Below are 16,316 nucleotides of genomic sequence, written 5' to 3'. Positions count from 1 at the left end.
ATTCAGGTCCAGCTAGCAAACTCAAACCAGCTTGCAGACCACTACGCCTCAAAACATCCAAAGGAGAAGCCTCCAAGTGAATCTGGATGAGTTCGTTATATAATGTCCAAGTCTGCAATGGCTGTTGGTAATGTAGATTCGAAATCTGATTGTATATCTACTCCCTGTTGTGGGAAAAAACTGGCTTGATGGCCTGCTTTGCTTCTCAAACAATAATGCCCCCTTCAAGAGCAAAGTTAAGCTTTAGTTCCGACACTAGAAAGAAAGTATCCCATCTTTGAGGAATATGAATGATATCGTGTTTCACCTGCTGTATTAGTTTGTGTACTTTAGTCGAAATTTGTAAATGACAAGAACTCTTGAGACGCGTTTTTTTATGTTCCATTTCTTTGGTGTGCGGTGGTTGTTGCAGTCATTTACTTGATTGGTGGTTGTCCCTTTATCTCTTCCATTGGTGGGATTTTCTCTTGGCGTGTAAGCTCTATTTACAAGCTTTTGGGGTAAGTATTTTTAAAATCCCATTGTTTAAAAATGTTTTTGGTCAAATTTAACTATCTGGTGGTGATTTGTGTGGGTGATATTATGAGTCTTTTAACTGTTGCAACGTGTCATCAAACCCTTATTTCATGACATTTCAGACTTTCGCGGTCATGAAATGTGAGAATCTCATGGTAGTCGGGCTTCTCTCACATCAACCATATGTTAAACTCCAGTCATACGAAACCAACCATGCATATGACATTTCATTAGGGTTTAACTTAAAGGAAGAAAAATCTTACAGCCTCTTGTGACACATCACTCAATATAATGCATCAGGTACATCACTCAATATAATGCATCAGGTAGATGGTTGAGACTGGACAGAACTCAAAATGGCCGGAGGATTTTATACGTATATAAACATCTTTTTTTCATTTTGTATTGCTAAAAAGCGTTGCAAAAAAGTGCATTTACGATGACATTTGCTTGGCTATGGGCATTAGCGATGGGAAATACTTTTTCAAACCGTTTTTAGCGATATAAAATTAAAAAGGAAAAGGCCAGAGGTAACGAATATATATATATATATATATAGAGAGAGAGAGAGAGAGAGAATTTATGGAATTCTCTTTGTGATTTGGACAGAACTTTTCCAGGCCTCTCATAAAACACTATGCATTATATATATATATATATATATATATATATATATATATATATATATATAGGTGCTGGACTTTGTGGATGACTAAAAATTCGTAACTGAAGGTACTACAAAACATTGCTAAAAGTACTATGTACCATTCTGCATTATATATATATATATATATATATATATATATATATATATATATATATATATATATATATATATATATATATATATATAGAGAGAGAGAGAGAGAGAGAGAGAGAGAGAATTTATGGAATTCTCTTTGTGATTTGGACAGAGAACTTTTCCCGGCCTCTCATAAAACACTATGCATTATATATATATATATATATATATATATTAGGTGCTGCATTTTGTGGATGACTAAAAATTCGTAACTGAAGGTACTGCAAAACATTGCTAAAAGCACTATGTACCATTCTGCATTATAAACTATTGCTGATGTTGATGTTCATGCAGTAACTGTTTTCTTTTTAGTAATAGATCTTATATATATATCAATGTTGGTGTCTCCCACATAACTGTTGGATGTCTAAAAATTAAAATTTTATAATTAAAAGAACTATAAATCATTGTTAGAGCCCTCATCGACTAGTCACCGCATCCTAAATTGTGGCTAATGTCAATTTAAACATTTTTAACGATAAAATTTTAAATTTTAATCATTCAGAATATTCGGCACACAGCAACGTTAAATTATATATATAAGTGTGCATGTGTGTGCGTGTGTGCTGCACCTACACCTGCTTAACAATCTTTTCGTAATTGATTATTCTGTTGCTCAAGAAACTTGACAGATAGATCTACGTGCATTTTTTTAGTGGAAAAAACTTTAAATAATATAATTCAAATGCAAACAAAACATGTACGAAGTCTCAACGCAATAACTTAGTTTATAGCTGTAACTTTCATAATATAAACGCTAATACTCCGGGAGCGGCCAAACATTATTTTATATATGTACGCGCACAAGCACACGCATACATATGTACAAGAAGCAGAGAAGCATTATTCTATATATGGCACATCCAGTGTGGACCAAAGTGGAAAAAGATCTTCTAAATGCTGCTTTCCTAGCACGATAACAAGAACCTTCCAAAAAAACAATGCCGCGTGATGAGTTCACAGGCTCCAACTGAGCTCTCTGACAACAATCATAACAGAGTTGAAGCTTGACCTGCTGCCGACTTGAAGGCTTCACAACTCCCCCCTTCCCACCAGCCCTCTACTTGCCTTTGACATTTACTCTATGAAATAGATGAAGAAGGTAAGAAAGCCATTGACATTTATTCTATGAAACAGATACAAGAAGGTATGAAACAGATAAAAGAAGGTAAGAAAGACAAAAGGATGTGTTTGGTAGCCTCGTATTTTAGATCTTCAGATTTCGGAGACTGTAGATTTAAGGTTAAATTCTTCTCCTCCCCCTTCCAATCTTAAATCTGTATCATTCAAGGCAAAGAAGTAAAATAAGAATCTTAAGTGTGAATCTTAGGTCCAACATAAGAACCTTAGTTTGATGAACCATAGATTTTATCATGAAACTTTTGTCTATCAGTAAAACATGCCGCATCAGATCCATGGATTTCAAATGGGAAACTATTAAATGTTACGTTGAACAATTACCCAATAATTCATTAGGATTGGTTGATAGCAGCATTAGAAAGACAGGCATCTCCAAAGAACTTCACTGAGATAGAAAGAGAAAGGACTTTCATTGCATCATGTTCCAGAAGATAAAACACCATTGCGAATTCAACAAAGACTGTACCTCTTTATCAGCAAAGATTCTTTGGAAGGAAGCAGCAAGGGCCAGACAGTCTTTCTCTGTTCTTGTTGGCACGGCAGTGATTCGCCGACGCAGAGATGATGACTTGCTTTGCGGCTTGGCCGCCCTTTTAGTTGTTTTACACTGAAAGCTGATGCCAACCAAAGATAATGCAAAAAAGTGAAGTAGATCTCATTGTTTTAAGTTGTCTTATCAGATTTGCTAAAAAAGAACCTTCCCATTGCTGAATTCAGTATCAGATTTTAGATTTTAGTAGCTGAAAGCATTTGTCGTTATCAAAAGCCAAAATCTTTCTTGGTGATGCAAGGACAAGCATTCCCACATCAAGAAAACATGATTCAAAGGTCGATGTGCATCGAACCAACTAGGTAAATCACATCAATTTAATTAAGACTACTTAGCTCAAAGAAGAACACTTGTTCGCAGTCTGTTGCGTAGGATTTCACTGGATCCCAAGAAATCCATAGTAATCCGTCCTCTATCTTCTTCTAACCCCAAGGGGGTTGGCGCAACGGCAGCTGGTCTTTGTTTTGAGTCTCCAAGGTGCCAACTTCTTGTGCTGGTGCAATGAAAGCTGGTCTTCATTTTGAATATGTGTAAGTTGAAGCATAGAGAAGCTAAGATGTCGAAAGCAAACTTATACCCATGATGGATGGAGGGAAGGGTGAGAGAGTTTGGACACTCTTGTTGGCCACGATAAAAACTCATCTTGCTCATCCAACATCCTCCAACTTCTCCCACATTATGTAAAGAAAGGGAATCGTGCCCATATTTTGGTTCGTATAACCTTAAATTGTATTTGCTTCACCATGAATTTGAGTTGCGCAATGATCTGAGATCCTAGGATCTTAAATACATGGATTGAAGGTCCCCAAATCACACCTTTTTATGCAGCATCGAATTTAAGATCTGATGATAAATGCAACCTTAAAGAAAAAAACTCTAGATATGCCCAAATCCTTTAAAAGACATGATAAACAAAATCTCAAGCTGTGAATTGGCACAATTAAAAGAAATCATTAGGATTAAGCTTTTAGCAACATTGGCCATAAGCTACATTGAAAAGAATAAGCTACTGAACCCCATTAGTGGGGAAGCACTTAACTAAGAACCAAAACAGGTGACACGAAAGCCAGCGACCATCCTGAGACCCCACAAAGTAGACAACCAAGAGGGGCTGGCACTTTACGACTTTGTCATTAGAAGACAGTCTTTAATGTCAGCGTTAAGAAAAGAATCAGGAACCCCGTCGCTCTCTTGACCATCCAGACATTTGGCCTCACCAATTCCATGGATTTTAGCAGACTGCCGACCTGTTTTAATACTCATCTTGACTTCCCTCTTCTCACCGTACATAGTTCTTATGAAAATGATAGACGGACGAGTCACGAAGTTTACACACACATGCGCGCGTATGAATACGTGAACATTCACACCGACGTACACCCTCAGTTCATAATCAACGCAAGAATGCATGATATTCTCAAACAGAAAAATTCAAACAAAATCTTTAATATACAGCCACTAAAAGAAAAATGTGTTGACTAACTATCCTCCTTCCTTGTCCAATACCAACGGACATGAGTGCCAAAAGGGCCTCCTTCAATAATGGTTTCCGCCTTTGCACACAGTTCCTGAAGTTCCTTGCAGGAAGAAGAAAAAGCAGCAAAGTCACCTGTTTTCCGTGCATTTACCCTTCAAAAGTCGTTGATAAGTTTCTTAAGCAGTGCAGTGAGAAGCGCATCTCTCTTTTCTGCCCGTGTTTCTTCTCGAATGCGTCTCTGTTCCTCCTTCTCCCTCCATGTTTGTTCCATGATCAACCTATCCCTTTCTAGTTTCTCCATGGACTTCCGCCATTCCTGCTCAGAGAGATGCCTCTCTTGTGCCCTCCTATCCATCATCTGTTGCCATTGAAGGTCTAGCATGTGCTGTTGCTGAAAGAAAGACTGAAGAATGCCTTCAAGCGTGGTCTGCTTAGACTTATCCAGGGTCACCCCTGCCTTGTCTCCATATGCCTTACTTCTCTTGCTTTTTCTTGCTATGCTTTCCTCGTCACTGTCCTCTTCATCCTCATCTGGATTTTGAGGCAAATCATCTGAAAACCTTTCCTGTTGTGGCCTTTTCATTTTCTTCTTTGAGATAGTATCCCGTAATTCAGATTCTAGCAGTAATCGCTGCATATTTTTGGCACGCTCAGTGAAAATTTTGTGCAGCTCGTCAAAAAATGGGCATTGTCGTCCCTCATCAGGGTCTGAAGTTTCCTTCCCCTGTGGAGCATGAAGGGAAAGCTGATTACTACAAGAATCCTCAAGTCTGTAGAAGTTTCTTGACATAAGGCTAATTGAACTCAAGGGCTGCTGACACAAAATTAGGAAAACTTTAAAAGGAAGAAAATAACATAACAGAAATCTCAAGACAGTCCAACTAAATCTAGTGCCTGAGTCAAGAAATCTGAAACATTGAATTGCCAAGTCTTTGTCATGTTGCCATCAGTCTAGACAGCACAGAGATCATTAAAAGAACTAATGCATATTGAAAGAATCTTTCACATTACTAAAATAATCAAATCATGCAAAAAAGAAAAACTACTATAGTATAACGGCCTAACCAGCAGTTATTGTCCAATTAATTATGGCATAACCATGTTTCTGGCCCACCCAGAAATTGTCGATCACAACAGTTAGAGAGGCTGAGCAAAGGTTATCAGGTAAACCTCACGTGAAGAAAATCAAGCTAAAGATTCCTTATTCTTATTTTCTCCATTTGAAGCAGAGGCATCAGGATTAAGACTCCTAGAGAAGGTTTTCTGGTCTTGGGCTGCGGTTCATGACAGCAACCAATGTCCGTGACTAACCTCATGTTGTGATTACAAAAACAACTTACTATGAAGAGACAGTTATTCTCTTTATGCCTTCATTCGGTCCTATAAATTTTTTCTCTCAATACCACTCCAGTAAATTTGAAAACACAAGTTTCACTCAAGCTTTTCCCAATTAAGCAGACACAAAGAGCACTCCTGCTGCCCCACTCACAGAATTCAGGAAAGTCAGCTAGCTAATAAAAGATAATGAAAGCATAAGCTCACCATATTTAAGATGTTATTGGGTAAAAATGATGATACTAAGTTGGGTAAAGACAAGAGGAACAAGGAAGGGTGGGTTTTCAAACAACATTCTTTGGCAATCAGAATGAAAGTCTTAATCTTTACTTGCCCCAAAAGTAAACTTGATATCATAGTTTCACCTTTATACTAAACAAACAAATCAGTGAAACAATGGACCAAATAAGCTCTACAAGTTCCACATGCTTCTTATCCCTATCAATACATATACTCTCATGAAATTACATCAGAACAAAAGCTAGGGGTGGGATACAAGCCAGAGCAGCTTCTTACAAAAAGTTTGAACAGTGCAACAATGCCATGGTTTATTGGTTCTAAAAATTTGATCTTGAATCCTAAAGGCAGTACAGAACGACCATGTATAAGAAAACTTAAACCTTCTTTTTAGCATCCAACAGGATGAACAAAGAACCTTAACTGCAAGGGCCCTAAACCAGTATATGGGTGGACGATTAAAACCAGGTGTGCTTTGGAAGGAGGGTCAATGAGACCAGGTGTGCTTTGGAAGGAGACCGTTCAACCAGGTGTGCTTTGGAGTTCCTACTTCATAAGTATCTTATCTTCACCATTACAACCAGGTGTGCTTTGGAAGGAGACCGTTCCTATTAATTAGCAGGAATATGACATGTACATAACTGCACATTTGATGTTGACTTCTTTCCATCCAATACCCTGCCAAGACATGAGTTCAAATTCCAGAACTCACACAATATCCGAAGAGTCTGATATCCACCCCAACCAACCCCTTTTGGTTCTTATACGCTTCAAATTTCGTAACGGTTAAAAATGCAGCGAAGTCTTGCTGAGAGCTTTTGTCACATAATTATCATGCAGAATCACCTCATTTCAATTAGCTCAGATAAATCAATAAAGAAGACCACAGCAAGACGAAAAGGAAAATCACCCAACATCTTGCATTTTTACCACACCAGGGGGAATATGTTATACAGAAAAAGTGGGATAAGTTGAAATCTTTGCGCACAATGCAAGCTCCCGAAAACATCATCAAAAGAGCTTCACGAAACTAGGAAATCTGATCGTTTTCCACATTGAAAATCCTGACCTCGTCTAAATTTAGTGGATGCCAACCTTAAGGGAGTATATTTAACCAGCTTAGTATGAAGAAATGTTGTATACGTTACGTCCCACCGCAAAACTCGGAACACTTTCCACCTATTAGGTTCTCATATTCAGATACCTCAGTTTGGTTTCTGTACAAATGTGATTGATTCAAAGATGCCAAGAAGGAAAAAAAAGACAATCAAGTAAATCTCCCGCCAGATATGAACCGAAAACCGATTAAGAACAAATAAAGCGAGAAAGAAAAAGAAGCAATTCATCATCAAAGGAAAAGGAGGTATCATTTCATAAGCGAGGAACAGGCTAGCCATCTACCAATAGTCAGAAATCCAAAGATACGAAGAAGGTGCAATAGAAGAAAGAAGAAGTAAAGGAAGAATAGCAACGCTCAACCTTATAGCGATTGACCAGGTTCTTCCATTTGCACTTGCACTGCTCCGGCGTGCGCCGGTAGCCCATCTCCGCCATCCTGGCGGCGACCGCCTCCCACAGCGTCTTGTTTCTCTTCGCCTGCGTGAAGTCCCTCTCGAGCTCCGCCCTTATAGCGATGAAGTCCCTCGTCTCCTGGTGGCTCCATTGCGGGGCCGCCCTAGCGGAGGCGATGTCGTCCGTCCTCTGCGTCGTCGGAGGGGCGATCCTTCGGCCCTGCAGTTCAACCGCCGATGAAGACGTAGCCACCGCCGCATGGAAATCGTCGCCGGAGTATTCCGCCGGAACCAGGCGAACCGGCTGCAGCAGGCCCATCGCTAGGGCTTCCATTTCCGGGTCCATCATCGCAGACCACCTTCCTCCCTTCCTTACCTTCTCCTCGGAGTCCAGACGGTCAGTCATAGACCAGTGGCAGAGGGTGGTGACGGCCAGAACGGAGAGAGGCGTGGTGCCTTTATAGCGGTTAGTGAAATTCCCAAATTGTCTACGCCGAGTTCAAAACCGATATCCGATACGGCTAAGGTCCAGCAAATCTTAGTCGAGTCGGAAGTTCAAATGAATAAAAATAAAAAAATATAAAAACACCAATTAAGTAATTTAAAATTTAAAACGTAAATAGTTGAAAAAGTGCATGGCACGCTTTGAGTGAATCAAATTTATTGCTGCAGTCCAATTTGAATTGGTTGATTTTTAAAATATTTTTAATTATGTAACAGAGCAAAACAAAAATGGTTGAAGAATATTTAATGATTAAATATTCAGTTCTTTTAAAAATCTTAGACCCTTGTCAAATAATTATTCTTTGATGGTATTATTAAGGACATCACATAACTTAAGCAGTGATATTAATTAAGGCGTCTGCTTCTTGTTGTCACTCTCTTGTGCTGCAAATGGAAATGCCATTATGCGCTAGTTGACGTTAAGATTTTCATTTAAAAATAAAGAACTTGGTGTTGGCAACTGTTAACACCAGTCTCTATGTGGCTACGCCACTGGGCAGAGGAAAACAAGGGATTCGGCTCTCACTCGGGCAGTGGGATTCTCCTCGACTAAAATATACGACCAACTAATTATTAAAACTTATAGCAAATCAAAAATTAAGATTGCCAATGATGAATGTATGAGACATTATGCAACAAAAAAACATGCAACCGGCGAACAATATGATTACCTGTATCAAATGTTGAAATAGCGCCTCAAATCAAATAAAAATGGACAGATTTGAATTCAAAATTTCATGTGTTGCAGCACATACAATTTGACTTACATGCTTCTTACCAGCGCCATGTCCACATTTTCAATGCTTATTGTCTAAATCTTTCCTAGAGACATTCAAATACTAAAAACCATAACTTCTTGATTAGAAATGAAATGAATGGTTCTGATTCAGTGGCGGAGCCATATGTTGTGGCTGATGTGCGGGCAATTGCTACACCAACTTACGAAATTTACTTTATTTATATATAGATACTTTATTAGTTTTTAATTTTTTATATATGAGTATTCCTTAAAATTTAAAGTAATGGCCCTCTTAGCTAGAAATTTATAGTTCAGCTTCTGAGCACGCATTTGAGCACATCAACTGTCTTCCGGATCCGCGATCTGAATGAAATGGGTAGTGGGCCACGTGTCCCTTTTGAAGGGTCTCCAGAACCTCAAAACAGGGTTTTTGCAGTGTTTGGGTGCCATGAAAACTTGCGGCGCATTTGGATATTTCCTCAAAATATGTTTTGCCTCTCAAACGACTTTTCAAGGCGTTTGAGTCACGTCCAAACTGGGTGTTAGTTTTTTCAGAAAAGAGTAGAAAATTTTGACCCCGGCATTTAAAACTCATCAAAAAACTTGGTTCTTTTTTTTTTGCAAAATCTAATTTTCAAAAAAAAAAAATGCTTAAACGAGAGTGTCATTCAAACGCCTATAACTATTTTCTCATATGTTTTCATGTTTTTATTAATATTTTAAAAATGTTTTTTTCGTTTTCAAAAATTTGATTTAAAAATATTTTTAGCTGGTTGACAACCAGTTCACAAACCGATTTTATGACACTAAATACATGTAAAGGAAAACCCAGTCAAGGTTCTTTATTTCTCTTCAATTAAGAGGCTTGCCCCAGCAGGGTTGCTCGGTTTTGAAATCTTTTAAATTAAAGCTGACAATGATATAGAACTGAATAAACAACGAAAAAAAGACCGATAATTTAACTAAGTCTCCGGTTCAGGTGCGGCTTTCTTGAAGTAAAAACAAGAAAATAATAATAAACTAAGGACAACCAAATTGAGTTTTTTTTTTCTTTAAGACTATGTTTGATAGACTCGGATTTCAGAGATTTCAGGTTAAGTGGCGGAGCCAAAAAAAATTATCACCTTAGTGCCTTTGGTGCCTCGGGGGCATTAACGTGAGTTTGTCGTCCATACTACATCTGACTGAACCCAGATCCAACCCCTTCCTAATAAAATTTTCATGTATTGGTGTTGGGTGGCATGGGCAATGGTCGACACATAGCTTCGCTACTACGTGCTATAAATGCACAAGCATACTAAAAGCGAATGCGAAGATACATAGAGTATGAGTACTCCTCCTTCTGACCATAAATCTGCAGTTTTAATAAGGCAATGCTGATCTCACATATGCAATTCTGAAATCTACTGTTTGGTTCAGCTGTAGATTTCACCTATCATAGACTTGATATCCACATCGGACATCAGATTCCAAGCTACATCAAACATAGCTTAAGGAGGTCCTAGCTAGGTTGGCTTCCCCAATCATGTGGGGGCAATAGTACATGAAACAATGAAAATTTTCTTGTAAAGTTGCACGGAGGAAACATTTTCTTATGAAAATGATTGACAAAGAGGAAGCCCGAACTTGGTGCCATGTTTTCTTGCTGAAATGAAGGAAAATGACAAAACACACAAAAACACGTTTTTAACGTGTTTTTTCGTTTTTAACGTTTTTTTTTTTCAAAAAAACGTATTTTTTAAAGTTTTAAACGACTAGTTAATTTATAACATTTTTTTAAAAAAAATACATTTTTTGTGACTTTCAATTAAGTTTAATAAATATTGCAAGAAAGGACACATGGGAAATTTTTTCCCGAAAATTTAAGTTGAATCTCCTATGCTCGTACACCGCTGTTGATTTTTTAGCTTTTCCAAGGTCACTTCATAAATATGATATTTCCTAATACGGAGCAATTTGTTTAGGAAAAAGGAGTCACATCCCACATTTTCCGGAAATACTAGGTCTATTTGTGTTCTCATTTTCAAAATCTCGGTTGAGAAAGTCAGGGAAAAAAGAAACGTGATTTAAATCCAAGAGCAAAAACCCTTCGAATCGGTATACCCGATCCGGTTCGCAATCCGAACCGAGTCGTAAATCCAAGGGAAGGACATTTCTGGAATTGTGGAAGAGAGGGCCGTTGAGACGCGGACCGGTACGCGGAAGGTGTGAACGCAGCGCAGCGGCTCTGATTTGGACCACCTGAAAAAACAAAAAACGAAAAAATTCTCACCAGTTTTGGTTGGTCTTCTTCTTGAATCCTTCGGAAAACGGAGGAGAAAAGGTCAGGCAGGCAGTGTGAAACGGGACTCCTTTTCCCACGCCTTTTTCTCTAAGTGGCCATATCAAACAATTGTTTTTCTTGAGATAATTTTCTATAGCTCACCAGATCTTGCCAATTGTCAGATGCATCATTCTTGTGGGCCTCGGCGTCGTCAGTGGAGTCCATATCGAATTGGATTTGGATCCGTTTACTGTGATCTGCTCAAGAAATTAACCATGGAAATAAATTTGGATCTCATGCTGATCTGATTCTGATGTTGAAAAGACTGGAAAAAGGAGCTTCCAAAAGAATTCACCCTTAATTAGGGGTGAACATGAGCCGAGTCGAGCCCGAGTTCAGTTAGCTTAACTCTGCTCGACTAATGAAACCTCGAGTTCGAGAATGGCTCGACGGAAGCAGCTCGAGCTCGACTCGGCAGCTACGTGTTGAGCTCGACGAGCTCTACTCGATTAAAACTCAACAAACTCATTTGAATAGAATTGATATTCATCGTTACCTGTTGAGCTCGAGCTCGACTCGATTAAAGCTCGACAAACTCGTTTGAATAGAATTGATATCCATCGTTACGTGTTGAGTTCGAACTTGACTCGATTAAGGCTCGATAAACTCGTTTGAGTAAAATTAATTGATATTCATCGTTATGTGTTGAGCTCGAGCTCTACTCGATTAAAGCTCGACAAACTCATTTGAATAGAATTGATATTCATCGTTACATATTGAGCTCGAGCTCAAGCTCGACTCGATTAAAGTATTCGACAAACTCGTAAACTCCTTTAAATATATGATTTGATTAAGGCTCGAGTTCGGCTCGGCAGTTACATGTTGAGCTCGAACTCAGCTCGATTATTTAAACAAGCTGACTCATGAACTCGAGTTCGACTCGTTAAGCAAATGACTCGGCTCGAACTCGTTTACGAGCGGAGCTTTAACGAGTCGAGCTCGACTCATTGTTCACCCCTATCCATAATAGAAATGGCCGCTTGAAAGGAAGTAGCACAATCAGACGGTAAAACAAGTCAGAATCTTGAAGACAAACAAAAGGATATGGCGTTGCCGGTTTTAAGAGGCGGTTTCCCCTAAATAAACATTAAAGAAGAACATGGAAATTTGGATCTTATGCTGATCCGATTTTGATATTGGCAAGACTGGAAGAAAAAGAGAAGAAGGTCCAGAAGAATTCGGGTAGGATTTGTTAGTAATATTATTTACAGTTATGGCTTGTGAAGTGTTTTACCAGATCCGGATTCAGATTGAGATCCGAAATTTCTCAATTAAAAGAACATCCAATTGGACCCATGGTGCTTCTTTTTCCGCGTCAGACTCAGATCTCGGTTTAAATCAAGATGGCCCTATCGGTGATGGTCCGACCCATTGACCTCCACCAACACAGGACAAGAGCAAACCGAGTGGGGCAAGGAAACAGGTCGGATATTGACAGCTAGATGCATCGGAGATCCGATAAAAAAACAGATTCAGATTTCAGATTTCAGATACAGCCAAAAACAATGACAGCAACTGACACCAGATCCGATCCATTTTCAATTCTGTTATGACCAAGAGAAACTTGTTTCAGAAGGTTTGAATTCAGATGTCAAAGTCTTTTTTTTATTTCTCTTAAATAACATATTTAATATAAATAATATTTTAAACTGTAAAAGAATAATAAAAAAGACAGTAAATGCTGTTGTTTTAATAGGAGACTGGATAAATGATAATGGGTCCCAACACACCAAGTACAACTCTTGTTTGACTTGGGTCTTGCTTTCACATTGCCTTCATTCTTCTAGATCCTGGAAAAAGAGAACAATGGAAACTTGGCCAACTTTTATATTCATATTTGAGTTTCTTTAGAGAGAGAGAGAGTTAGAGAGAGAGTGCGTGTTTGTGTGTGAGATTGTTATTCAGCTTACTTTGTTTTTGTAGCCTTGATTTGAGACATGAAACAAGTCAAGTTTGAATCCAAATTGGATCTGGGCTGGATCTAAACTTAAAACTGGCATGCACTTAGACATTCTTGTGGATGTTTATATGAGAATTGAGTTTTAAATCTATCTAGGCAAAGATAATAGAAAAGCCAGCTAATACATAGTAACTACATTTAAGACCTTTTAAAAAATTTTAATTCACTCAAATACGAAAAATAAAAACATTGAGAGGCACCATTTTATAATAAGTCCAAGTACATGACTTGTTATTGGCAAAAATGGCTGCAAGAGGAGTTTAATAGTATTTTGGCGGATATGATGGACTGGGGCGCTTAGGAAACCCTAGTTTGGGTGTGCAGAAGGCTAATCCCAATGTCTGAGTGGGAGCTGAAGCCCCTTCCTTTCTCTCCACTAGGTCCGGAGTGCTAAGGTGGGTGCCCGCACTACAGGGGCGGAGTCAAGGTAGGGCCCACATGGGCCCTGGTCCCACCTCAACAAAAAATTTAAAAAAAAAAATTACATGTAAATTTTAAAAAATTTCATTCGTTCTATATAAAATTTTTGAAAAATGATGTTTTCGACCCTAGTCAAAAGTTAGAAACTTTAATTCGACCCGCCTCATGAAACAATTCTGGCTCCACCCCTGCTTACCTACAGCACAAGCTTCGAGCATCTTTGTCGCTCGAACCAGGAGCTAGTTTCCTATTGTTTGACACACTTCAAATTCTCTTCTTTACGCCATTATTTTCATCAAGTTAGCTGCTATTTGAACCAAAATTAGAAATCGAATTGTAAAAATAGATTTTATTCCAGATATTTTTGGCTGAGGGGTACCACTTTAAAAGATCTTGGACCATTCAAAAATATAGTAACATTATTGGCAGACACAGTATATAATAAGCAAATGAATGAGGAACAACAATCTATAAATATGCAAACGGTTGCTGCCAACCACTATGTGAATACAATTATTTTTGTGGGACTGTGTGGGCAGCTACCCACACAATAATACATGTGGCCAGGACCTGAAGTAAGACCATGTTAGGTGAGCTCGAGCTCGACTCGATAAACCCAGTCCAAGCTCGAACACAATTCATTTAAACTAGTGTCACATGATACCACACATTTTTTTTTCTTTAAATGAAAATGAAAAACACAAAAAGATATTAAAACTCATCAAAAATTACCGACATACCCCTAAAGAGGGAAGAAACTAGCCAGTCGAGTTTAAGCAACTCGAGCTCGTGTAACTCAAACTTGACTCATTTATAACTCAATTTTTAACTCAAGCTCAAGCTCGAGTTGGCTCGACGAGTTGTACATATCTACTCATGGGAGCAGCAGTGAGACCTTTTGAGAATGTCTCGATAGAAAGAACGTTGTGTTTTTGGAATACATGATATACTTGTAACATGTGTTACAAGAAAATCATGTTCTTATTGTAAGGAACATAGTGTGATTAATCTAGAAACAACATCAATAATCTCATCATGTTTTCCGAATAAAAAACAACTTATTCTTAAATCATGCATTTTCGAAATATGTACATCCCGCAAGATATATTATTCTTATCAAACACTCTCTTTGAATTTCCTAATTGACTTACTTTGAATCCTAAATTAAGATTATAATTTCTTAGCTTGAGAAGTTTTACATCATGAGTGCTTTGATTCTCACAAAATTCTATTCAAATACATTATTTTAGAAGCATCAAGTTTTGAAAATATGAGATGTTTAATTAGATTAGACAAACTCATAAATGACTGGGGGGAGTCTAGCAAGACCAGTATTAGAGTGTGGAGTGGGTATTTCAGATCCTAGATACCTTGGTAGAGCTAGATGGGCTCTTTGTCTTCTTACTCATCATAATGGTTGGACAACATGAACTAAGTACTTGAGATATCATAGACTTTAGGCTTACAAAACCATGGGGGATGTCTTGTGCTCCCTGAGGGCGTTTGATAACTGTCCTTCTGGACAGAACAAACACGACATCCTATCTACCACACTCCTGTCATGTTCGCCCTGTTATTGGTGTTCTCTATCCATCAATTGATGGTTTTAGGAACGGAACACCATGTTCATTCTGTCCAGTGTTTGTTTTCATCATTGTCTGTCTTGTCCATCATGTTCCGTGGTGTTCCAAGCAATTCAAACGCCCTCTTAAGGGTGCCCTATAGAACTGGCTGGTGATTCACAATGACACTGAATGGAGTATAGGCGAGGGTTAGATTAGATTTTGGTAGGATAGATTGGATGGTGTACTGTGTGTTAAGATTAGATTGTTTGTTGTCCAAGTTTTCTCAAATAAGAAAAGTTTGTTAGCTTGGCCAAAGGCTTGTTAGGAGGGGAGGCCTAGAATTCCATCTACATTCACAGTCATAGCCAAACGTCAATTTGTTTGTATTGCTGAGAGTTGAGTTTTCCTGTGAAATAGTAAGTGCTCTTGTGTATGTGTTGGTCCAAGGAAGAGGATCACCTTCCATATGTGTTTGATTGTTTTCATATTTGTATTTGTTTGATTCTTTGTTAGTAGAGCCATTGGACGCTCTATCCACCAGCAAAGTTTGGTTCATAAAGAAAAATGTGAAGGTTAAAAGATTTCTATTAAAAATTAGTCGGATTGAACTGATTGCCTAATGAGGAGAGTGACTGAAAGAATTGAGTTTTTTACATGGTCACAGAAAACAACAATGGGCAATTTGCTATCTAAACCTTTGGATCATCCCTCAATCAAATTGTTATCATTCAAAAACATAAATAGGAATACAAAGTCACACCAGTGTTTTAAAATGCGCCTAGCCACCATGTCAACCTCTTTTTCCCTTTTCCCTCTCTTTTTGTTTCCTTCCTATTTTTCCTTCCTATAACTCTCCTCCCCCAAGGACCACTAGACTGTCAATATTAAAAAAAAAATTATCGTATGCAATTTAAAATTTTGAAAATAAACTACATTCAGTTTCCATGTGACTTTAAAATGCACCCAGCACCTACATTCAATTCAAAATATGTCCAACAGACAAAATGACCTTTAAATAAAATGTCATTTTCAGTAAAAAAAATATATAAACATATAACGTTATAACTATGTACATATGTAGCCGCACCCACACACCTAAGTTTTTTGAGATGTGCCACATTGGCACCTCCATCCACATCCACACCCATGTGACATTCAGTATACCATTCATCTCACCCTTTATACGGACAGATAATGGTAAGACCTGCAGCTACATCCATGCACATACACACACAGG

General features: G+C 38.2%; 1 protein-coding gene across 1 annotated transcript; it reads right to left on the bottom strand.

The window, feature by feature from the left end:
• Nucleotides 1-4,394: 4,394 nt before the first annotated feature.
• On the bottom strand, nt 4,395-7,988 carry LOC116265443 (trihelix transcription factor GT-3b-like). The gene is made up of 2 exons (XM_031646036.2): nt 7,537-7,988; nt 4,395-5,209 (listed from the first exon to the last, which is right to left on the bottom strand). Exons 1-2 carry the CDS (start codon nt 7,972-7,974, stop codon nt 4,640-4,642), a joined length of 1,008 nt encoding a protein of 335 aa, XP_031501896.1. The 5' UTR covers nt 7,975-7,988; the 3' UTR covers nt 4,395-4,639.
• Nucleotides 7,989-16,316: the final 8,328 nt, after the last annotated feature.

Source organism: Nymphaea colorata, chromosome 12, assembly GCF_008831285.2.
Source record: "Nymphaea colorata isolate Beijing-Zhang1983 chromosome 12, ASM883128v2, whole genome shotgun sequence".
Taxonomy (NCBI): domain Eukaryota; kingdom Viridiplantae; phylum Streptophyta; class Magnoliopsida; order Nymphaeales; family Nymphaeaceae; genus Nymphaea; species Nymphaea colorata.
This window is presented reverse-complemented; position numbering and strand designations above follow the sequence as displayed.

Excerpts from the sequence above, each read along its gene's own strand:
- LOC116265443 (XM_031646036.2), bottom strand. The coding sequence starts at position 7,974 with ATGACTGACCGTCTGGACTCCGAGGAGAAGGTAAGGAAGGGAGGAAGG. Across the intron at positions 5,210-7,536 it reads ACCTGGTCAATCGCTATAAG|GGGAAGGAAACTTCAGACCC; the intron begins GTTGAGCGTTGC and ends CATGCTCCACAG.